The sequence below is a fragment of the Pocillopora damicornis genome, chromosome 2, assembly GCF_964200805.1.
Source record: "Pocillopora damicornis chromosome 2, jaPocDami1.2, whole genome shotgun sequence".
Lineage (NCBI taxonomy): Eukaryota > Metazoa > Cnidaria > Anthozoa > Scleractinia > Pocilloporidae > Pocillopora > Pocillopora damicornis.
In genome coordinates, this window is record NC_142671.1 from 4,725,865 (window position 1) to 4,751,134 (window position 25,270).

The 25,270-nt window shown below is 37.9% G+C and overlaps 2 protein-coding genes and 1 non-coding gene across 3 annotated transcripts; all 3 read left to right on the plus strand.

Moving 5' to 3' along the window:
* The first annotated feature begins 3,913 nt into the window (after positions 1–3,913).
* Positions 3,914–18,447, plus strand: LOC113673505 (uncharacterized). The gene is made up of 17 exons (XM_089197182.1): positions 3,914–4,450; positions 5,978–6,330; positions 6,804–6,968; positions 7,054–7,167; positions 7,805–7,927; positions 8,384–8,480; positions 8,889–9,107; positions 9,323–9,699; positions 10,168–10,335; positions 10,698–10,808; positions 11,576–11,692; positions 12,479–12,569; positions 12,779–13,168; positions 13,611–13,733; positions 15,259–15,384; positions 15,612–15,995; positions 16,389–18,447. Exons 1-17 carry the CDS (start codon positions 4,372–4,374, stop codon positions 16,649–16,651), a joined length of 3,300 nt encoding a protein of 1,099 aa, XP_089053308.1. The 5' UTR covers positions 3,914–4,371; the 3' UTR covers positions 16,652–18,447.
* A 2,529-nt stretch (positions 18,448–20,976) lies between these two features.
* Positions 20,977–21,048, plus strand: Trnaq-uug (transfer RNA glutamine (anticodon UUG)). The gene has a single exon. It is a non-coding gene; the product is annotated as a tRNA-Gln (tRNA).
* A 1,026-nt stretch (positions 21,049–22,074) lies between these two features.
* Positions 22,075–24,346, plus strand: LOC113673412 (beta-1 adrenergic receptor). Its single transcript, XM_027189807.2, has one exon. The coding sequence runs from the start codon at positions 22,840–22,842 to the stop codon at positions 23,794–23,796; it is 957 nt and encodes a 318-aa protein (XP_027045608.2). The 5' UTR covers positions 22,075–22,839; the 3' UTR covers positions 23,797–24,346.
* The last annotated feature ends 924 nt before the right edge of the window (positions 24,347–25,270 follow it).

Genomic DNA, 25,270 nt, shown 5'->3' on the forward strand with positions numbered 1-25,270 from the left:
GAACTGTGGAGTCCCCCAGGGTAGTTGTATGGGGCCTATTTTATTCACTCTCTACGTCTCCCGCCTCTTCAACATTATTTCTCAGCATCTCCCTTCCGTCCATGGTTATGCTGACAACAACCAGTTTTACATCTCCTTCCGACCTTGCTCTATCCATTCCGAAATTAACGCTGTCTGCGATTGAGATGTACATTGCTGATGTTCGTTCTTGGTTTATTGCTAATCGTTTAATGATCAACGACGCAACAACTGAGTTTCTAATTATTGGCACCCGCCAACAACTTGAAAAAACATCTATTGAATCTATTATTATTGGTGACACCCTCATTAAACCTTTAGAAAGCATCCAGAACCTTGAGTCCTGGTTCGATGCCCATATGCGAATGAACGTTCATATAGGCAAGGTTTGTAGCAGGGCTTTTCGCGGATTATACAACATAAGACAGATCAGAAAATTCCTTACCGTTCAATCGACTAAGACACTAGTCCACGCCTTTATATCCTCACGCCTTGATTACTGTAACGCACTTCTCTTCGGTCTACCTAAATATCAACTCGATCGCTTACAGAAAGTTCAGAATGCTGCGGCTAGAGTGATTTTTCAGATTCCGAAATTTGATTATATCACACCTGCACTTAGCGACCTACATTGGCTGCCAGTAACGTTCAGAGTTCAGTTTAAATTGCTCCTCTTTGTTTACAAGTCATTACGCAACCAAAGTCCACCCTACATTAAAGATCTTTTGTCCCTGAAACCAGCTACTAATTATGCTCTTCGCTCGTCTGTTCAATCTCTTCTGTTCGCTCCAAAAGCCAACTGCTCTTCACTTGGGGATCGAGCCTTTGCTCATGCTGAACCTGTTTTATGGAACTCGCTGCTATTAACTATAAGAACAAGTAGTGGCCTCGCCATTTTTAAAAAACAACTTAAAACATTTCTATTTAGGAAAGCTTTTAGTTTGTTTCAATAGTTCTGATATTTATTGCCTTTAAATATTTTAATTTTAATTAGTATAGAACATTAACTTATGTAAAGCGCTTCTGAAAATTGTTTATAGTTTTAGCGCTATATAAATTCCTTATCATCATCATAATCATTATCATTTTTTATCGTGGGGATCCACGCTTCCGGAATTTCTATTCCACTATCCCTGTTGTTATTGTCAAGGTAAAGTCTAAAATGAATAGCCTCTTTGACCCTGCGCGTGTAGTAATAAAGGTCACAATCAATAAACTTTACTTCGTTCCAGAGTGGCTTGTGTTCGTTGTTGTGATCATGCTCTGGAACGGCGGAGGTCTCGGTATGAGTCGGATGTCTCGATCGTGCTCCTTAATTCTGTCTTGCATGGGTCTTTCAGTCTCTCCCACGATTTTTTTTCATTAGTATCAAGCACTATTTACGCGGCATTGGTTAGTTTCGATGCTCGACTGTTTCATTTGTTGTTTTTCCTCAAAAAAAACTTGACGTTTTTATCTTTAATTCCTTTTCGTAGAGTTGTTGTAAACCGCTTCTCTTAGTTTTTTTGATCAATTTGAGCACAAATCATCGATTGTATGCAGCATTGTTAGAGGAGACGGAGCTTAGCGAAAATTGAAACACTCGTGGTAGTTTTGAAAAAGGTCCCACCTGAGCCGAGGCAATAAGAGACATTCCTAGAAAGTCACGATTTGATATGACTTCCACTCTAAGCAAATCTCCCAAATTTTTCCATAAGGTTTCCCTAACAATCAAGCTAAAATGGCTATGTGGTAAAACAACAAAAGAGGTTTTCCTTCTCACAAAATTACGTCCATAAGTAGGCAAAGGCTGTTTCATGTACTGACAATATGTAAAAGATGCGAGTTTTTCTGCCCGTTTTGATATGTCTTCTAGAGGTAATTAAGCAAAAACAAAGGCACAAGGTGCCTCTATAATCTCTCCTCTACGAAAGCCATATGGTAAAAGTAGATTATTCAAAGTGATTTAAGAGAAACCAAGAAAAACATTCACCCCTTAATGATTTTCTCTATTGTGTGGCGCGTTTTGCGCCAGTTCATTTTCAAATTTACCGCCCCTTAAAAAGTCTTAACAAGTCCCAGAAGTGTCGCACCATTCAACGCGATACTGTGAAAGTAGGTCAGGATCAAAGAATAAATTATCTGACCACAGTACTGGGATTCAAATCACGGATCTAATAACAATAATATAATGACTGCTGCTACTGCTGTAGCACCTCATTGTGTAGTTAATATTCTGTAGTCATACCTAATTACGTTTGGGACAAACCAACCAAAGCTCCACGCTAGTAATTATCACAAATAAAACGATACGTTATCGATGAAAGCGAAGATTTATCATATTTTTGTTGATGTGATATTTTGTTTTATCGACAGAATCTATGCAGTCGATGTGCTCCTATTGACCTCGAGCCTTTCTCTAATTTCGCCTTAAGAGGAATAAGAAAAATCCTTCCGTACCGTATTGAGACGTAAAGGACAAGAAAATGTCGATTTTGATTTCATTAAATTTCTCACTACGGTCCTTCCTTGTGGGGGTTAAACAATAATCAGGACTAAAATGATTAGAATCAAATCAGAGCCGGGAAACGTTTCTTTTTGGTCGTGCGCCATAAAAATATATTCGCCTTTGTTTACCGCGTAGAATTCTTCGAATCATCTGTTGCGAATATTGCAGGCCGCCCTAAAAGTAAATTAAAGCAAGAAATTCACACAGAATATGAAAAGTCGCGGGAGCTTGTTCGGAAAATTCCTTCAATTCGTCTACGCTCAAGCTCAGCCTGTGTATTTACGGGAGATGACAGAGATTTGACGTGCATGGGTCTCGTTCTACACATGATCTAGCACATTGCAAGAGGAGATTGCCAGGTTTTCCTTTGAGATTTTTCAGTTCATATTAATGCAAAGTAAAAAAAAAGCCGAATTGTCTTCTTTTTCCATTTTCAACTTGAGAGATGGTTTAAAAGACTTCCCACGCGAAAAATTGTGGTTTGACAGTGGTAAAAAAAAAATGAAAAATAAGACTGGTTCTCAGTAATTGATCCCTACTATCCGTCTCGTAACCCTTTCACTCCCAAGATCTCATCAGTAATTCCCCTTTCTGTGTGCCAAACTATTCTTAAGATTTTATTCGGAGAATTTGGTATTGGATCAACTAATAATCTCCTTAATGGTATTTTTCTTTATTCTCATCACTTGTCTGTTGATGTTGTATCAATATTAATTGCAAGGAGGAGGAGTTAAAGGATAACTTATACCGACTCTTAAGGCTTCTTTTCGGACGTAAAGCATCTTACCAAATCTAAAAAAGTCATAGTTGTTCAGAGTTCAAAGCTCATGTCTTCAGCATGTTGAATATTTAATTTAGGGTTTCAATAATATTGGAGAATCTTCATCATCGTTTTTATCATGGAACAAGCCACCCACATTGATACTTTACAGAATGACTGGTGACTTAGTCAGACGATAAATAACAAGCTTGATAAGCCTGAACTTGTTTCGTTTATATTTGTTGTTTTTGGCCTGGAGAGAATATCAACAAATGATAACAGTTGAGTCTAGTTACTTCATGCATTAGAGACTTTGACCTTTTGTTATCGAAATTCCTCAGCTAGAAGAGAAAGCACTTCTCCCTGATGATCATAAATTAGATGATATTGCATGTGTCTCTGCTTAGAAAGCTGGCAGAAAGTACTTTAAGATCAAAAAACATCGGTAGACAGATGAAATTGATCTTTGCGTTTTGAGCTTTTTCCAAGCGGAAACTAAGGCGAACAGTGTAAGCGTTTTGTTTTCGTGTCTTTTCCCTTGTTACTGGAAACCTTTTAATACTATCTCAAAACCGCTATACAAATACCTTGAGATGATAAACAAGTCTGTCAGCTTTAACAGAATTCACATTGTGATAACTGCGATGCGCTTTTGCTTGTATTGTTTTTTTTTCCTTGAATTTTTCGGCTAGTAAACGACGCTGACAAGGAGAATGCATAAAAAGTCTTCAGAAGCTAATTTTGTTGTTGAAATAAAGCGATTAGTATCGGCTGATGATTTTTCTGTCTGTAAACTGGCGTGTTTGAGCCACTAACAGCTGGTTTTTTTTTTTTTCCACAAACGTTTGACTGATGAAATTGATATGGGGTGTTAAAAGGATTGCAACAAAAGATGAATTTCGGTAAATATTTGCTGACCAGAGGAACTGAATGAAAGAAAATACGCCTTAAAATTACATAATTACCTATTATTTTTGGAAGCATTTGGGAATGATCTAATGACTGTTATATGACAGATATGTACGCCTTTAAGTCCTTGATCACTCGTTTGACTGTGTTCATTTCTGACTGACTAAAGTACCGTTCACCTCATTAACATCAAGCCATGATTTTCTCTGCCTTTTTCTCAAAGAAGAGTGTGCTTCTTTTGCTATGGATTTGCTTGATGCAAGAAAGAGCCAAAGGTATTTCATTTGTACTTTTAGACTTTTCGTCGTGTCTGTTCAATTTCCTATTAATTTTGCTTCCATTCAGAACAACAAGGCTTTTAGTTTGGATATATAGAGTTGAATTTCTTCTTTACAAGTAAAAGCGTTTAAACTACGTAAATTAGCCAAGCAACTGATAGCGTTAAGTCGCAAGCATGGCCTGTAACGTACCTTCATTCTAGTTATAGCAAGAGCTTGTTAAACCCCGCGCCCCACCCCCATTTCTTAGAAGCAAATGTATCCGGGGCACCAGACCTTAAATGCTGTCAGTCGATGAGCTGAGGCGAATTTTGCCTGTAACGTATCGTTATTTCAGTTATAGCGGGAATTAATCAAATCGCTTATCCTAAAACAACTGTCAGTTATTGAATTGAGGTGAAATTGGCCCATCTAAAATAAGTATGGCTACGTTGTTCGTTGGCCTAAGCAAACTTCTTTCCAATATCAAAAATGTCATATGTTTTCCTAAATGGGATATGACAATCCCTGAAAAGGCAATTTTTCAAAATGAAAGAAAAAAAAAGTCATGTTTTACTTCGTCAAGTACTATACTAATGAAAATATTTAAGAAAATTCTAGAGATTGATTGATTTCCGCATCAAAATGTATAGGTTGGACTCAGGGCGGGGGTAGGTGGAGGCTGTGCCACCCACCCAAAGTTTTCTTTCCACTCCGTTCTTCCTGCTCCTGCTCCTGCTCCTGCTCCTGCTCCTGCTCCTGCTCCTGCTCCTGCTCCTGCTCCTGCTCCTGCTCCTGCTCCTGCTCCTGCTCCTGCTCCTGCTCCTGCTCCTGCTCCTGCTCCTGCTCCTGCTCCTGCTCCTGCTCCGAGTCTAAATGCTCGATTAAAAAATCAAGTCGGAATGGCAGAGTGTTACCTAATTTGCCCTCATTACAAATATCAAATAAAGAGTTTTTTTTTTTACCTTTTTAATTTTTTTTTAACGTGAGCAACATAGCTTATTGACGTTTCTTTCCTTCTCGGAAACAGCTGCTTATTGTAAGAAATGAGCAACCAGCCCTTTCAATTTCCAAATTTCATCTAAGACAATATTTCAAAGCCAAGTTCCAGTTTTAGTCGTGAGAAAAGGACACAATGAAATTAATAAATGACCCCTTGTTTCCAGGTTATTGTGCTTTGTTTCCGGTAAACTCTGAGAAAAAAAATTAAAAGAGAAGTAGACAAAAGATTATTTTAAATTACTCTTTCACTGAGCATGGGGGTTTCTCACCATCAGCGATGATTTTCGGTAAACATGAAGTATTGCTAACTGCATCAGACGTTTACTACATTCCCTAATAGGTACTATTGACCTAAGAATATTAGGTTATTAGTTTACTCTCCATTTAGCTCTCATATTATCGCTGATATGTTCCTACTGTCTACAAATAACACTGTGACATCGAGGACGTCGTTTAAGACGATTTGAAGCATTTTTTTACTATTTTTATATTTTTCAAATATCACGTAACTCATGTAGAGCTTAATCTTCCTATCTTTCCAAGCCTCTGAGAAGGGAAAGATTGACATTCAATTGACAGATGATGACCTGAAGTGTCAGTACGTTTCATTTAGCGGCAAATTCTCCACTGATGGAACCCCTGTCAGAGTATTTGCTTCAATTAATCATGGAAATAAATCATCAGGGGTCCATGATTTAGCTTTTATTTGGATCGAAGATGTTACAACAAGCCATTTCAAAGCCTGTCTCAAACAGAGTGGCAAAACCCCAGAAGGCAACAGAACTATGATTGATTGGTTTGCATTCCAAGGATCACAATCGGGAGTATCACATGGTCAGATTCGTTTTAACCTTTTCACTACTGGATCACGATGCAAGTGGGTTAAATTTTCTCAGGTATGGTTAGCTTTTAATGTCAGTTGTTACTAATGAGTAGTTTGGTCATTGACTGTTTGCATCAATTTAACTCTCTTCATCTTCTGAATTTGTTTTATTTCTTTCTGGCACAACTTATGGACACTCATTTGAAGTCTTCAAAGCCTCTATTTCATTTACTCCTTACTTCCCCTGGTAAACAATTTACCATCCCTAATTCTTCTCGGTCCTTATTCGCGTTTTCTATTTCATTCAGTCTTTAGTTTTACTCACATACGTTGGGTCTTCCCATTTTTTCCCATTTAACCAATAAATTCATTTACTCATCATCTGCCTAGTCGTGTACTCGTTTATTTGACCTTTAATTCTACGCCTTTTTGTCTATCTTCCATTTTCCATCCTTCTCTTTAAAAGCTGTCTTTTGTTCCATAAAAAAAAGTTATGACTATTTTACAACGCAGAAAAAAAAACTGTGTGTTTTCTCTTCATATAAGGCGTTTTCATCAGTTCCCAAAATCCACGTGACTGTGCAACATGGAATTCCAAACAAAGGGCAGGACGCCATGAATGTTTGGATTACAAACGTTTCCGGGAATCGCTTTGAAGTTTGTTTACAAGAATCCACAACGTTCAGCGGCCTTCACGACAAGCTTTCGGTGGTATGTAAAAATGTAACCATGACAAAATCTATTTCACGCGGTCGTGGAATAGCTTCAAATTTTCTATTGTTCTTTCACTTGGCAGAACTGGATGGCGTTCGAATATTACCCGTCAATTTGGGAGGCAAAGGAGTCCTCATTGGTGAAGTTTTCCGAAAACGAAGTGCCATCTGCACGAGACAGTTACGCCCTGTGTAAGGTATGACCAAACAAAGGTTATTTTCCGAGTACTTTCAAAGTGATTACTATAGTTGATCTTGTTCACCTTAACCATGCCTTGCTTTACAAATGAACAAATGACAAGTTATATCACTTGTATCATAAAATTCGTGTTCGATCGACTGTTTCCTTCGTTTGTTTGCTTTACTTTTCTTTTCATTTTAATTAATTGATTGTTCACTTTCGTTTTCAATTTTATAACTTGGAAAATTAGGTCTTTTTTCTTTCGTCAAACGTAATCTCCACGCAGTTAGACTCATATTCTCCACATGGAGACTACAATCTTATAATCTGGATCGGTCAATCTCCCCTCCCTCCCCCCCCCCCCCCCTTCTGTATGAGGATAAAATGATGACCGGTAAGTGATACCTAGAAGACCAAATGGAACTAACATACCAATTAATATAAGCAATTCTAATTTTTTCTGAAACGAACCTCTTCTGGCATAAAGTTTCCAAATACATTGAGACTTTTCCTTGCTATTCAAAGATTCAAAATAACTCTTCGAGCGAAAGAGAATTCCGTTCTCCCAAAGGGACAGATCAGATACCTTTAACCTGGGGTAAGCGAAGCTTCGAGAAATATCACAATGAAATAGGACCTTTTTCGCTTTGCAGAATGTCTCCTTTTCAAGTCCATTTTACTCTGCACCAGTGGTACTCACCACTGTCATTAGTGGTGTCGGTAACAACGCAAACAGCGGGTGTCCAGCGAAAGGTCCTTCAATAACTTGGCTGGAGGTGAGGCGATGTAGTTTGGGGTCATTTCAGAGCATTAGATCATTAATATTTACAGAAGGCAAAAACGGCCTCCATGTGAGGGCATCGAACCAATAACTGTTGAATCAAGACAATTGAAGATTCAAATCAGTTATGTGAGTCAACTGGGGATCGTAATTAAAAATTAGAAAATAGTATAGAGGCAAATAGTTTGAGGTAATGACTACAGCTGAATGGCCGTATCTATAACTTGTTAGAGATTTTGCTTAATCATCATCTTTTCTGAGATTACTATCATAAAACACGAGCTGTATTGAAAGAAAAACGAACAAACAAAAACGCAGTTTAGTTAGAGCAAACCTACTGTTTAGTTAGTTTAGTAAGAGCAAACCTACTGCGTCAGCTACTGCCACGTTCAAGGAAAGAAGTTTTAAGTTAATTTAATAAAAGTTGCATTTTTTCCCTCTTCTTTGATAGGAAGTCTCCACCTATTATTTTCGAGTGTGTATCAAGGATAGTGCTGGATATGATGGTCAAAGAAGCAAAGTTCTGGTAGATTACTTGGTTATTGGAGGTATAATGTAGTACAAGAAGCTTATTGTATCCATGTTTTTTTCTAACACGTCCTACGTACGGTCGATTTTCGTTAGCAGTGCAGTTGTTACTTTTCACGACGTGCCAAACCTAAGGAAACAAACGATTCACGGGCCAGGGTTCATTGCTTTTCCGGAATAAATTATCAGGAAGTATGAGGGGTTATTGTCGAACTACAATGGTATTATGCAAAAGGTTTTCAAAGACAATACCGCTGATTTCAGATTGTTTAACGAGGAACGAATGAAACCTGTCAATGAATTGTTAAACGCTTAGAAGTACGTTCATTTTACTACGGCTCCTATTACCACTTTTGATATGATGTAATACGCTTTTTTTCTCTTTAAAGACTTATCAGCCGTGTCAAACTTGAAAAATTCATTTGCAGATCTCGATCCTTGTACAAATGCAAGTTGCAAGTATCACAGCCATTGTGTAGCCTTGTCTCCAAACCGATTTATTTGTGCTTGCGAAAGCAGCTGTCCATCATATGAAGAACAGGTCTGCGCATCTAACGGTCGCACATTTACCAACTTGTGCTTGCTTAAGCAAGAAATATGTAGAACTCGTGGGAATTATACAAAGTATCATCCTGGAAGCTGTGAAGGTACATTTTTGGTGATAAATAAGACGTAGTTTTCGTTAATTGAAGCAAACTTTTCTTTATGTGTACAGATAAACAAAGACGAATAGACAGACATGAAGATTAAAGAAGAAGCTGTCAATTCGTATTTTCAAAATATGGAATATAGATTCTCGAGTTCACTTAATTTCAGAAACAATTAGGCAAAAAACTCACATAAAGCTTTCAACTCGCTGTAGGTTTCCCTCTTCAGAAAGGAAGACATCAATTTCGAAACGTTCCTTCCTGGGCAGAGGATCATTGTGAAGTCATCAAGTTTAAGCCATTTAGATTTTACCCAGACCAGAAAATTTACATACACCTTACTGTTAATCATGTGAATTACAGTGACTCCACTGTAGTACATGAAGCCACAACACCCTGGATTGAGAGTGTTAACAGCACTCAGTTCACAGCCTGTGTAACTCGAGCCGGTAGGAATAATTACCCTTCGGATAGCTTTGCCACAGTTGATTGGGTTGCTCATCAGGGTGCTCCGTCTGGGGGAGTGGCAGGCGAGAAATGGTTCTCGAGATGGTGGACTGGGACTAGCTGTCAAACGGTTACCTTTGCTAAGGTATAGTGAGTTGTAATGTTCCAATTTTTAACTTAGTTTGAAACGACCTAAGAGTACACGAAACAAACGAAAGTCTCCCTGTATTATTTCTTTTCGCACACGTTAGTCATTTCAAAACTGTCAAGCCCTCTTTTGTTTAGGAAAACTAGGCGCGAGAGGAGGGGAGGGGGTGGAATCCACTTTGCAAGGAGTGAGTGACGTTCTTTAGCATTTAAAGATAATAGTGCGTGGCGTTTTGAACTCTTAAAGATACTGTTGTAAAAAGTTAGGCAAGGGTCAAGATTTTTTAGTACAAAATAACCCGGCTATGTTTTGTTTTTTTGTTTTGTTTTTTTTTTTTTTTCGTTTTATCTTCTTCTTTCGTCGGTTCGTTCGTTTGTTTTTTACTTATACACAGTACGGCATGATAAGCTTATACTTTCAATTTCAATATTTTTTCCAACGAGTTGCTTCCGCCAATTCCTACAGGGAAAATATTCCAAACAACCGACGATTTTTGCAACCGCTGAGCACTACAGGTCGCGCCTAAGGCATGATGCCACCACAGTATGGCTTGAAGACGTCACGTCAACTTCCTTCAAGATTTGTCTTCGGGAACTGCAAAATTTTGCCGGGGTTCATGAAGACATATCGGTGGTAGGTATTTGTGACTCCATTTTTCCGGTCTCTATCATTTTTTTTTTTTGAAAAAAGACTAATTACAGAGCAAAATAGTTTTAAAAAAATTGGAAATTTTATGAATTATGTAATGTACCATCATCCTCTACTACAGGAAGGTACCTTGTTGAATTCAACTCCCACCTGATAACGTATTTCAACTAATTTGTATGCTTAACTTGCGATCTGTGGAATGGAATGATATAAGTCAGAGAGCAGTAAACTAGTATCTATCACAGGTAGTGTTTAAATGGTAGGTCGAAGTGAAACCCTGGAACCAAGAGCGACTTTCCATGTGCCAATATTGTACCCATATTCTTTCTATCATCATCTTCTGTTAGAACTGGTTGGCGTTTGACTCCCTCCATAGACCACTGTTTTCAGAACACAGTGAAGTAACTTTCCAGAATGACGTTTTGCCTTCCGAGAGTGACAACTTTGCGTTTTGCAAGGTAAGCACAAGACTGAATAAGGAATTTGTGTTAGTCGCTAAACCTGAGGAATTTCTTTCCCCAAAGTTTGGGCTACCCATCGACCTAAAAAATTATGTGGAAAATCAATTTCGTATGGCGACTGTCCTTGAAGTACCGTTTTTGAAAGTGAATAATGTTTCTCAATGAGGAAACAAGAACATTTAGGCAGAAATATTTGGTCCACGCAAGGAAAAATAATCTCATTTGCAGTTAGCGAATGTGTTCTACAAGTGAAACTTGCCATTCTTCTGACGCTAGAATTCTAGCTCACCGCTCACATAATTGAAGCATACGTTTTTAGAAATTCAATATTTTATTATTTCAAATTAGCTGGAGGTTGTGAAAAATAGCTAAACTGCTCCCCACCAGCAAAAAAAGTTGTATTTCCACTCAACCTTTTTCAATAATTATGTTTATTGCTATCATATCGCTGTGATTTACACCAATTAACAAATAGATTCCACCTTACCGTCCACAAGTTCAACAAAAGATCACATATGACACCAAAATGTGGTGTGAAAAAACGAGTGGCACACCATATTTTGACGTCATCGGTGATTTATAACTGCACAGACCTACGGCCACATAGCATCTATTTTTTCTGTATCGTATAAAAACAAATTTATTGTTAACGATGACGTCATCTATGCGTCTGTCCTCCATTGCATCATAGGTAAGAACCGATCAAAAAGCTTAAAGGATTCAGCTTATCGTATAATAATCAATTCTATCTTTCGTATTTTTAGAACGTAACTTTCAGGTGGAGCTACAGAAAAACACCAACAGTGTTGTTAACGGCAAAACACTCCACCAACGGCGGAAATGCAGCCGCAGAGTGCAACGGAATTGCAAGCTGGATTGAGGTAATCTGCAAATCTGAAATTGCTGAGAAGCATTGTAAAGTCCGTTCATTTTACTCGGCTATTTTCTCCTTTCGAAAAGAATGAGTTAAGTCACTGGCTAAAGAAAAGTCCTATTTTTCTGCGTCATCAGCGTGATAGAACAGGCAACGACAGGGAAGAAAGAAAAAACTTGGCTCTCTTATGACCACCCGATTACCCGTTGGATGTAAATGCAATAGGCAACAGAGTATTCATATTGGGTATTTTACGTCAAAAATTTTATCATGAATCATATGTCAAACTTCTTTAACCTTTTAATCATCTGCTTTACGTGTGAGTGTGACAGAGTGAGTTCTTGTATCGTGTCGTAAATTGCTTTTTCGTGTGTCCAATATACTTTGTACTATTTTTGCCTGCTTCTTGCTTTTTCGAAACTTTTTTGTTAGCTTCCAATCTATCTATTTTGTCACTTTTTCCCTTTGAATTATTTGACAAAGCGCCGTGTTCTTATCACATATTCACATATCTCTCCTTCAACCTGAAAGACAACATGCAAAGTAAAAAAATCCTTGTCAGTGGTACTTAATCCTCTGGGAACTGGTTAGATTATAACACACCAATAATGTCATCTTCCGGGAGTACAATAGAGCTTACTTGACTAATATACCCCCTGTCAGTGATATGTAGTCCACAAGAGACTGGTTAGATTATAACACACCAATAAGGTCATCTCTCAAGAGTACCATAGAGCTTACTTGACCAACATTTCCGTGCGACTTTTAAAGCCTTATCTCTTTTTTTATTGAGTTCATCACCTGTTCCGGCTTCCGCATTTGTGTCAAGGAACTCTTCGTCCAGCGTTTCGATCCACTGACAGTGTCATATGCTGTACTAACAGGTGAGGGAATTCACTTGCCTGTTACAAAATTACTTATCAAGAGTATCCAGAATTTGAATTGAAAGGGGCTTAAGCACATAATGATAGGAGGGTCTTCAGGCCCTTTGAGGAGATGTTTCCGGGCTCTCAGGTCTCCTCGTCTCTAACAGCACCTACCTTTCCCTCCCAACATAGGAATTTTGCTCTCGTTCGAACATTTATTTCAACAGATATTTGCGAGGATGACTGGGAATATTTCAATGGATATTGCTATAGAAAAGTATCTTCCTGTGATTCATGGAGCAATGGCCAGGGAACATGCGCAGTCCTGGGAGCTAATCTTCCGAGTATCCATAGTCAAGAGGAAAATGTTTTTGTTCAAAGTCTACATGGTGGAGAGCATTCTTGGCTGGGGCTCTCTGATACCAAATCTGAAGGTCCTGAAGGGAACTTTGTTTGGAGCGATGGAGCACTATTTGACTTCAATTTTTGGGCGCAACACCAACCGAAAAAATCACATAAACAGAACTGTGTTCATACACTAGGTTTCCTTCAAGATCATCTGTACAAATGGAAAGATGTTAATTGCACTGAACGTCACAGATTCACTTGTAAGAAAGGTACGACATATTTTGAAGAATGAATCGGAGATGTTGCCATTAGTGGAGAATTAACAGCAATGTTTCGAGTCTTTTTTCTTTCTTACGTCCACTTATATCCTATCAAAAGATAACCTCACTCAAGGAAAGGAATGCTACATGGTTAATGACTGATAAGCTAACACATATATGTAAGCCTTTTGGTCGTTAAAAGGGGAACTATCTATTTCTGTTGATATAAAAAAATCTTAGTCAACTATTGCTTACGGCATCAGCTACTAGCTTACGATTTGTTAAACGTTACCTAAAGTAATAATCTCAGAAAAAAAAGAAATGATGCCATGTTTCACAGCTTTTTATGTTTTTCTTCTTGGATGCAAAATTGCATGGAAGTTAAAGTCAACGAAGTGACTTCCCTTTGTTGATACTTGAATAGCTTTAATTACCATCTTTACTTTTACAGACTACAACGAATGCAAAGATCTTTCCTTCGATTGCCCAGAGAATGCCACTTGTGTGAATAGAGATGGTACCTACTCATGTCGATGTCCTTCTGGATTTCGTTTAGATGGGAAAAACTGCTCAGGTCTGTAAAAACGTGACAACTTTAATGAACATCACATAATATAATTGCGAAAAAAATTAACATATACGGAACAATATAAAACCGTCGTTTTAAACATAAAAGGCCTCTAAGAAAATTTACAAATAAACCTCCCTTATCAACCCGAGTTACGAAAGGTAAAAATGTCAATATATCTGCTAACGATGTAATAATGCTTCTGATTTGGGTGTCAATTTTCAGATTTATGACGTTATCATGGCAACTGACATCACCACTGATAACAGACAGATTTATAACAATTTTTGGCCTAATACCTTTATATTTTCATTTTTATTCGGTGAAATATCTTCATTCTATGGCACATTAGGGAAATGTTATATCCTGACCTTTTGAAACGGTAAAAACTGAAGATCTTTCACACAATGTTGCATATACAGTCGAACCTCGATTATTGGGACTCGTTGGGACTGAACGAAATAGTCCGGATAATTGAGGGTCCTGATAATCGAGAATATGAATATTAATGAGAAACAAAAACTAATTATTTTAAGAGAGCGACATTTAATCGTGAAACAAAACATTCACAAATCGTTTTTAAAAAGTATGATCTACATCTTCACTTTCCGTTGAGAATACCTCCACAAGTGTGTATTAACAATTAAAATGAATGAAAAATGTTTTTACATTGGCCTAAAATGTCAAAGTAAGCCAGTTTGCCTTAAAGAAGAACATCGCGTGTGCATTGATCGAGAGTCCCATCATTCTTCCGAGCTACATGATTTGGATAGCGTCAACATTGTTCCGTCTTTCTATTCATAATATACACTTTTTAAAACATTCAACAGCTTCAGAGTTCGAAATAATTTTCTCATCTTGGCCTTCATGTTCCTTATCGCCGTTACTTTCATCTTCGAAAGAAGACTTCCAATAACGCTTTCTAAAATTTGCTCATCGGACAACTGTGGCGAAGTTGGGAGCTCATTTTCACTTAGCAACAAAGCAACTCTAAGTCAATCCGACCTCATTCGAATGTTCTTCATTAGTTAACACGCGTACGAGCGCTGCTTTTGCTTTTTGAAAGCGAAACAAAATCGCTTTTACTTCACTTTTCAAGCCTGCAGCTTTAAAAAAGGATATGGCTACGGATCTTGATCATGACTTTTAAAACAAAAAGTCTGGATAATCGAGGGTCGACTGTAATCTATAAATAGGCTATTTGGTATGAATTGCGAGTGGCTAAGAATGGGCCATTTTCCAAGAGCATTCACTAAAGGAAACGCAATAAATTTCACTGGAAAGATCTCTCAGCTCTTTTCGCAATCTTTCACTATAGATATAGCTGCTGGAAACCCTTAAGTCACTATTATTAAAAAACTGTCCTATTTTAAGCTGATTTAATACTCCTTTCCAGCTAATAATCGTTTGATGGTATCCAGCCGCTATCATTTTTTTTTGTTTGTTGACATTTTTAAAGCTCTCACTATGTCCGCATCCAGATCTCGCGCGATCAAAAACCCTATCAAAGTAAATTTTGTTCTTCAAACAGATATGGACGAGTGCACCTCAGGATCATTTCCTTGCCATGCAAAAGCCCAGTGTTTCAACATTCCTGGCTCTTTTTCCTGTAAATGTTCGGCAGGATATTCAGGCGATGGAAAAGGAAACTGTACATGTAAGTAAAAACGTTTGACTTGGTCTCCATCCTTCTGCAAAATACACTGCACGTCGACTCCCATCAACCCGAGCCTCCAAGAGAAATAGAAAAAGAAGGTTTGAGTTATGTGGAGCGCTCTTCTTCGAAGCTAAGGAAAAAAGCGCTGAAATAGGGAGAAACTTCAACCACATTTCTATTCTGTAGCTTTACATTCAGTTTAATTGTTTCCAAATGTCTTAACTTAGACTTAGCAGCTAAGAACTGTGCTGAGCTGTACAAATTTGGTAAGTCAACCAGCGGTGTTTATACAATCGACCCTGATGGTTCTGGTGCCTTTGATGTATACTGTGACCAAACAACAGTCGGTGGGGGGTGGACGGTGTTCCAAAAGAGACTGGATGGCTCAGTAAGTTTCTACCGCGGCTGGACCGATTACAAGAATGGCTTTGGTGACCTGAAAGGCGAATTTTGGCTGGGACTGGACAAGATACACCGTTTGACAAAAACAAAGAAAAGGCTTCGCGTAGATCTAAAGGACACCCAAGGCAACACCGCTTACGCCGAGTACGACATGTTTGCAGTTACCAGCGAGAGGACGAAGTACAAGCTCAGCCTTGGCACTTATTCAGGTAAATGAACGATGTTGTGTAGGTGGACCTCTGCTTGTGATACTAAACTTGTTATACTAAATAATGGTTCTCGTTAAATGTGGTTTAAGTTATCGTATGACATCTTATTTTCCTATTTTTTTTTTACAAATGTTGGGCGGGAGGTCCCTAATGAAGAAAACTACACCCGAGGCATTGAGTATCCTTCGTGGCTATAGTGTACTTAACAAGGATGAATTTATCCAACTAAAAGAGAGAAAAACACGACTTTGCACCTTGCAGTGCCGACTAACAATCCTTCACAGCTTACAGTTGTGATGCTACAATATAATTGATGATGCTGAATCAGCATTTACCTGTGCAATGCAGCCATTATCAAATATATTAAAACTTTTTAGATTTCTTTTATTTCAGGAACTGCTGGTGATTCTCTTGCTATTCATCGTGGCCATTTCTTTACAACCAAAGATCAGGACAACGACAGCTGGGTTAGAAACTGTGCTGTGGTGTTCAAAGGAGCCTGGTGGTACACGGGCTGTCATCAGTCTAACCTGAATGGATTTTACCATCATGGGAAGCACTCATCTTACGCCGATGGAGTCAACTGGTATCACTGGATGGGACATTACTACTCCGTCAAGAGAGCTGAGATGAAAATAAGACCAGTTTCGTTTTAGAACTTCCTATTTTGTTTCCATTTCAACGTTGTTTATTCTAAATTGCGTTTTTATTAACCACAATTCACTAAAATGGAGTTATCGTAACAATGAAAACTATTGTGTATTGTAAAGCAAACAAAAATCACGAGAATGAGCGGGTCATATTTGTCCATATCGATTTAGCGGAGAGACTTCAACTCATTCAAAAGAATATGATCGCAATGGGTTCATACGTATAACAGAATGCTCTCAATATTTGTCACTCTGTCCGGCAAGGTAAATTAATCTTTTTTTTTTCCATCAGCGTCTAAAACATGAGAATAAATTACTGACTGAGCCATCGGCTGAATTAGTACGCAATGACATGATTAAATACCTGAGAATAGGCGATGACAAAGTTATATAGCCGATAACAATTCATGATCGACAACAGGAAGATGAATAACGTAAAAACACCGTAAATTCAACTCAAGTCAAAGCTGAGTATTAAAGGCTTGGAAATTTGTTAAAAAAGTACGTTTGGTATTAACCAACAACTTTGCTCAATCTGGTTTGTCTCGGTGCATACTACATTCGGCATGGCCGGATAGAACTGGCTGTGAATTGCTCCTAGCATGCCGTCAGGCTTAGAGACAAAGACCGACACAATCATCTGAATAACATGTGAATGATATAAAAGATTACTCGCCTCTTTAAAGTAGGGAAATTTAATTCCAATGGCGAAATCATCAATGGAAGGATGTGCGTTCTAAGCTAGTTTCGCAAATTAGTAAGGGCCACGATTTTCATTCATTATGGCATTTAAATAACTTTTCGATATTCCGATAGCTACAATGAAACAACCTTCATTTTGACCCTCAGCTTTGACTTCTGAATGACTCACTCATTATCACGTCGTGCAGAATGAAGGCTACAGCAGGAGCATGGCTTTCAAACAACTCACGAAATGAGTACAAGAAAACATATCCATTCCTAGCCACTATTTAGACCAAGGGTGTAGTTTCAATATTTTTACATTTCAATCTGCTAATTCCTTATTATCACCGAGAGGTCTTTGATTTAATCTTTCAGAGCCTACCTACTATTCTATCATCAGCTACGAAATAAGAACATAAACTTAAGGCAGTAAAAAAGAATCGTATGATTAATAAACTCAGTGATATTGCAATTTTAACAATATTCCATAGGCTTGATTTCACATTCGGTTCACTACAAAAGATAACAAAAATTTGCACATGTTAATTACCGAACAGGAAAACACAATGAGTTCAAGTAACTTTGTTCCGTATTATGATCATGTCAATTCTCGTTTCAAGTTGGTGTTTTATACAAATGAGTGCACTTATTTACTTGACATTAAGAGTAAATTACTAATCTAAATTTCTAAATAGTCGATACAGCGACTACAGCAAGTCATTCAGCTGAATTGATCCACTTTGATAAACTGAAAATAACCTGATCTCTGCGTGACGCCTTCAGTTAACGTGCGTGAATGTCAGAACTGAGCCGCTTACCTTACCAAACGCAGTGACGGAATTTGAATGACTGCCCTTAGCAAGAGTTAATAATTGTCCTCAGTCATCCATTTTATCTGGTTTTTAAGTCTGTGTATCTCTAGAATGAGAAATCTGAGTGAGCATCAGGCAGTTTTAAAATTATTGCTATTTGTTCTTCATTCCTTTGACAAGACAATACAGGCGAATTATAGAACGGAATGGAGTCATATTAATTAATGGGTCTCAGAACAACTGATTAGAAATATGTAATTTTTTGTTAACACATAGAATAAAGCGGCTATTGGATTATGGTGCAAAGTCTGTTCATGTCATTCAAAGTCACTGCTAAAATCGCTCCCTCTCCAAATACAAAGCTTCGCTTACTTCTTTCTTTTTTTCACTGTCTAGTTAAACCGCTAAGGGTTGATTCGGTTCCTATTTTGCGGCCAAAGTGGAATCGGCAATATTCTTTGTTGTCAACCATATCCACGTTCTTAGAAAATGTCAATCGAATAGAAAAGGTTGAACGAAACGAAAAGAATCACGCTATACGCTACAAAAGACTTTGCTATAAGGCCAATTGGTCAAACATAAATTTATGACACAGACAATGATTAATTACCTGAACAGATCATGCTACAGTAATTTATTCTGTTTACCACTCTCTTCCAAAGCCAAGGGAGGAAATTCGTCCAACGGGGATCGAAGCATGAATTTGTTAGCGGCAGTGTTTACCATAACAATGGCTGGCAGGCTTGAATCGGAATTTGGAAAGAAAGGAACCTTTCAGGCTGTTACTATGCGCGCTGCTAGATAAGCCGCACCATTTCCTTCCTGACTTTCTCATAAATTTAATGGAGTGAAGTGAACATAACTTTTCGAACCGAGGTCTTCCTAATTATGAGCGATGGAATTTCGTAAATTACCAATTGTCAACACTAGCCGATATCAAAGTGAAACGACAAAGTAATCCTTAAAAAAGCTGTATACTATACTATACTATACAAAGAGCGGAAAAAATCTTCCCTTTCAAGTCGAGGACGAGAGAATTTTTCAGTCACTGAAATTAGTGACGTTAAGAGTGGGCGTGTGGAGCGGTACAACAAGAAAAAAATGCTCGCAGTTATTTAAATGACGCACACAATATGTTGTATTATAATGGTTTGCATCAGCGTTTTCACCAGTCCATAATGACCGCAATTTATATACAGTTAGGCCGCAGCCAGAATAAAAAACAAGTACGATGACTCCATTTTTCTCCGATTTTGCTGCAGTTTACTGTTCTTATTGTGATGAGGCAAATGTCTGCTGAGCAAGAAACGGTGCTAATAGCTCTTCAGTCAGTTCCACGCCCACAAAGCATTGTAATAACGTCGACCACAGCCTCTCTTTAGGCACGGCGAACAAGAAGATCAAAACACTTCTTCAGAAAATGAAGAAACAGCTTCCATACGTTCAAAATGATATCAGCATCATCAAAGAAAGAAACAACAAACACCGGTGTTTATACAATCGACCCTGATGGTTCAATTGCTTTTAACGTCTTTTTTGACCAAACAACAGCTGGTCCGGTTAGGGGGAGGGGGGGTGGACGGTGTTTCAGAAGAGACTGGATGGCTCGGTTGATTTCCACCGTAGCTTGACCGATAGCAAGAATGGGTTTGGTAACCTGAACGGAGAACTTTGGCTGGGACTGGACAGGATTCACCGTCTGACGATAATGAAAAACAAGCTCCGTGAGGATCTTACAGCCTTCAAGTGAAACACTGCGTTTGTACTTTCCGACGTACTTTCCAGTGAGAGGACTAAGTACAAGCTCAGTCTTGGAAAATACTCAGGTAATTACAGTGGAGAAAATAGAAAAAAAAAATCACATTAAAAATATGATATGAAATGACATTAATTTGCATGTGAATGAAAACTTATCATATGGAAGGACGAGTAATAAAAAATGAGGCCAACTACAATTCGAAATGGCCAATTGAATCTCCATATCAAGTCTAATCTATAAACAAACGTAAGGGCTGTAACCAGTAGTGCGGTATTTTCTGGACTCATTTAGTTCGCGCTGAAAAAAAAAATTGGAAAAAATAAACAATTCAAGATCATAAAAACAAAGCAATTCTAGTCTTGAATTTAAAGGTTTTTTTTTTATACTTATAATACGTTTTACGGCAAATGGTTCTGGTGATGACTTCCGCTCTGGTTGTCGAAACGTCAGTCACCACTACCGGCAACAGTCCTTCTCAGGACTACACTAACCCGGACGATCAAACTACAATATTACATATAATACGTTTGTTTGCTGTTAGAGATGGGGTTTTGGTATTTCATGAAAATAGGTAATGTCCTCATTGCACCTCGAGGAAATGTTTGCCAGCAATTTCAACAAAATAGGTCTTATTTATAATTGAAAACTCACCAAATATTGGCAGCACATGGTGATTTTGAAGCCTATTAGCACCCGTATTGTTCAACTCATGCCGAGTTGAAGTATCCAATTTCATCAAACGCCTTTTGGGTAAAACAAAATTAATATGAAACCTAGTTGCATCCTTGAACGAAACACAGAATAGCTGTGTCCACTGACATAACACAGAATTCTAGATTCACCCTAGAAACAACAACAACAAACAACAACCTATCTTATTTACCCCACAACATATCAATACAACAACAGATATAAATTTTGATCGATAGGGACCGGTACCCAAATTAAATTAGCCACAGACTTGATGAAACTGAGTTCCGGGAGGTTATTGGGCGAAAAGAATTGATAATACTAGTGAAAAAGTCCTGTCTAAGACCCTTTCAAAGATCCAAACCAATTTGAAGGTGATGAGAAAAGGCCCCATGGTGTAATGGCTAGCACTCTGGACTTTGAATCCAGCAATCCGAGTTCAAATCTCGGTGGGACCTTATACGCTTTTCGTTTTCATTTTTATTTTCATTACCCTAAAGCATATAGTATCTCTCAAAAAGTACGGTGGGGAATTTTGTATCTAGTTGTCTCTTCCGTCAAAAAATACGTTTCTTCGCTATTAGAGATGGGGTTTTGGTATTTCATGAAAATAGGCAATGCCCTCGTTATACCCCAAGATAATATTCAACAGGCATTTCAAACAAATAGGTCTTATTTATAATTGAAAATTCACCAAATATTGGAAGAAAATGGGGATTTTGGAGCCTATTAACACTCGTACTATTCAACTCATGCCGAGTTGAAGTTTCCAATTTCATCAAACTCCTTTTGGGTTAAACAAAATTAATATGAAACCTAGTTGCATCCTTGAAAGAAATCTCAACTGTATCAGATTAATACCAGAGGTAGCTGTACAGTCTTAGTCTAAGATTTAAAAATTTGACATTGTTTGGCTGAATCTTTATATAAACAAAATGGTTGCTAAGTAGTGGTTATAGGAAAACAGGACTTTTTGCGAAAGTGGCTTTTTTGCAAGATGTTCCCACTGCGTTAGCAGCTAACATTTTTGCAACAAAATGTCGAACCCTTTAGTGTAGAACACGTGGCCACTAGAATATTTAAAAAGTGGGGAAACTGAATTCGCAAGTAAGCACAGCCGTCTCCTCGATCGTTAAAAAGTATGAGGAATGACGAACGGGAAACTTCGAAAAAAACTTTACGTCTCGAATGACGTTTTTTTCAAATTTGTTTATTTGTTTGTTATTTTTTTTTCTTTATCACTTTTTACTATTATTTAAAAAGGCGATATTTAATTCCATTACAAGAAAGTTCAAGAAAAACACCCACGGCAAACGACCAATTTTTTGGGAGGCTACTTTCCACTGTTTTACTCCCTTGTGTAAAAAGTATTCATCGAAAGTAAAAGGAGACTTTTTTCAGCAGCGTTGATAGAACGACTACACGAAAAATTAGTAATTTCATAAAACTCTTGCTCAGGCTGACTTTTAACAATACTTCCCTTCAACAAATATTTTATTTAAAACTAAAACACCTGTCGATGCAATGAATATTTTAATCCTGCCACCCGAGGCGAAATAAATTGCCCAGCCAATATGTGTTTTAAGATAAACTTGTAGTTGATCTAGAGTTAACTTGCCTCTTCCAAGTTTTAGAGAGGTACGATTACACTTCATTTCTACTTTTTATTCTCCTCAATTAATATGTCAAGTTTTAAAGAATCTTTATGTCATAAACCACAAATAAGAGGTACGTTTGTAATTATGCTGCAGGTAGGATTACAAAACCTCGTTTTAATTTCCTATAATACTTGTCTGTCTCCGCAGCACGAACATTATAAAGACAAACCCCTTGAGTAATAAATGTAATTTTTTTTCGACTAACTTTCGTTAACATTTTTTCGTTGTTGTTTTTTTTCGGTGGTAACAAAAGCCTTTGAAAGAAATTTCCATTCTTTTTATTATAATTATTCCTAAACGATTACTCAAAGTTTTCTTTTTTCTCCCGCCTACTAACTTTCTAGTGTTTATTCCCTATAAAAACAACATTGCCTTCGATAACCAACCATTATTCTGTTGCACTGCGTGGGATTCGACTTACAAACGATTTGCAGATGCTACAGTTTGGCGCCATAAAGATTTTGCATTGATAATTTCCATCATTTGGGAGAATCGTCATCTGTTCAATTATAAATATAAAATCTCTAATCAACTTTCAAAATAAAAACCTGTCTTGCGTCGTATCGATGTCATTTGTCTTCAGTTTTTCTCATGAAACCAATTTCTTGTTTAGAGAAAAAACTATATGATATGAACACGACAAGCAAGCAAAATTCTACTTTGGATGACGACTGCTCTGGTGCACTAAAAAATGCTGAAATCGTAATTTTGTCAGCGATGAACAGTGTGTTGGCGCTTATCTCCGTTGTTGGAAATGCACTCATTTTGGCAGCCATTTACAGAGTTCAAAGCCAGAGGACCCCTTCAAATGCGTTCGTTGCTTCTATGGGAGTCGCAGACTTCTCCGTAGGTCTGTTTATGAACCCGCTCTGGGTTGCAAAGAGTGTCTTGAACATCTGGAAAAGTGACAACCATCTTTCGACAGCCATTGAAGTTCTGACGATGCAGACAATTGTAGCCACTACCTTCAGCTTATGCGCAGTGAGCGTGGATCGCTATATAGCAGTGACTAAAATGCGTTATATCGAGATTATGAGTTGGAAACGCATCCGAATCATAATCCTTCTCATCTGGACCTTTTCCATACTGTTTGCGTGTTTCCGTCTCCTTATTACAGATCCCCTTCAGCTACCAAAGCTGTGGCTGGCCGCTACAGTAATCACTGTCGTAGCGCCTTTAACACTCATCTCTATCTGTTATTATCATATCTTTAAAGCAGCTCGCTTTCAAATTAGAAAAATTTCAGCCTCTGAAGAAACTAGGATTAGTGTCGATCAAGCTTTCATGCAGCTTAAGCACCGTAAGGCAGCTTTAACAATAGGAATTGTTGTTGGTGTTTTCACAATTTGTTGGACCCCAAGTTTGGTGATCTCTCTCGTTCAGTTCTTTACTGTTAATAATTGCCAGAAGCTTATGATAAATGGCTACTGGTTTTGGGGAGCGCTGGCAGAGTTTAGCAACTCGGCTCTTAATCCTTTCATATATTGCATGAGAAGCAGAGACTTCAGGAAGGCTGTAAAGAAGGTGATTGGTGATTGTGTCTACTAACTGTAATTTTCACCGATAATGAGCTTTGAAATAACTAGACAAGTACGCAGTTTCGATGCGAAGGCTGCTGAGTAAAGGATAATTTGCATGAAGAATTTGTCACTTAGAGGTTTAAAATCGAAGTTTTTACGATTTTTCCGCTTAGGCCGGTAAGTATCAAAACCTCCTTTGATACCATCAATATTGACGAACGATATTCGCGCGAAAAGCCTCACTAAGATCAATTTTATTAGTTAAAATTTCAGGTGAAAAACTTTTATAGCCAAAATATGTTTTACATCAAGTATAATTGAACGAAACAACAAATACGTTAGCATAATTATAAAGACTATCTGAAACTCCAAACAATGTTCCCAATATATAAATTTTAAAAGATAGCTTGGTTTTTTTATGTCAATATGATAAATTATTCACTCAGCACTTTGTGGAAAAAGTGTATCTCCCTTCAAATACGCCCCACATCTAAGCCAAGATCTTTTTGATCAATAATTTTATTGCAAAATGTAACTGTCAAAAGAACAAAGAAAAAAGACTGGCAAACATTATCCCGTATTTGCAGTTTTACCTCTCCGTGGAACATACGCTGTTTCTTTAGAAGAAGATAAATTGTCTCTTAGTCTTTGTGACAAGTTAATATAACTGATTATCTTATGAATGCAAAAAACGCACGTAACAAGCGCTGCTGGCATCGAGTTTGCCCTCTGGCTAATGTGTAGCAAAAAGTCGTCAAGAAATAACTGCGTCAAGATGTCAGGTGTTCACTACGGGAGAAATGTGGGCAACGTTATCTCCAGACAGTCTAAATCGCTCGGATCTAGCTTTGGATATATACCTCTGTGACACCTTGAGATGATCAACGTGAAACTTCTCTTGTAAAAGCGTAACAACTGTTTTAAAAGATATCGCATTGAATCTGAAGGGCAGAGTTAGTATTCAGCTCTTTAGAGACGAAGGACTAAAAAAAATAGAGCTCATCGAGCTAAATATACGGATGACCCAGCTATGCTACCCAATCACAACCTATGAGAAATAACAGCTCGTTGAATTTTTTCGCAAGTCACTTGCAAAATCATATCACCACAAAATTCGTAACGGTTGGGAGATTTCTGATAAAACTCTAATCAGTCCATCAGTCCAGTAGTCAAAGCGTCATCTCTATACTTGGGACGAGAGTGGTTCCTCTAAAGCCCATTTTGTCTCATTAGGCTTACAGCTTTGTAGAAATGAAGAAGGGCTTTAAGAATATTCACTCGAGCCTAAATTCAAAGTCAGCTGAGTTTTATCATTGTGTTGGATTGTTAGGATGACCTAGCTCGAACACCATGGGCAAACGGGAGGCACCAGGAGTATAATAGAGAACTTATATTTGGGGCAACTGCCATTATTTTTCTTAGTGACTCTTTCAGCCCTAAGTACCCGCTTGAATATCCTATCGGCAGGTGTGTGGGGGCTTACGGGACAAATTAAACATATT

Excerpts from the sequence above, each read along its gene's own strand:
- LOC113673505 (XM_089197182.1), top strand. The coding sequence starts at position 4,372 with ATGATTTTCTCTGCCTTTTTCTCAAAGAAGAGTGTGCTTCTTTTGCTA. Across the intron at positions 12,570-12,778 it reads GTCATATGCTGTACTAACAG|ATATTTGCGAGGATGACTGG; the intron begins GTGAGGGAATTC and ends TTATTTCAACAG. Across the intron at positions 15,996-16,388 it reads CAGCCTTGGCACTTATTCAG|GAACTGCTGGTGATTCTCTT; the intron begins GTAAATGAACGA and ends CTTTTATTTCAG.
- LOC113673412 (XM_027189807.2), top strand. The coding sequence starts at position 22,840 with ATGAAACCAATTTCTTGTTTAGAGAAAAAACTATATGATATGAACACG.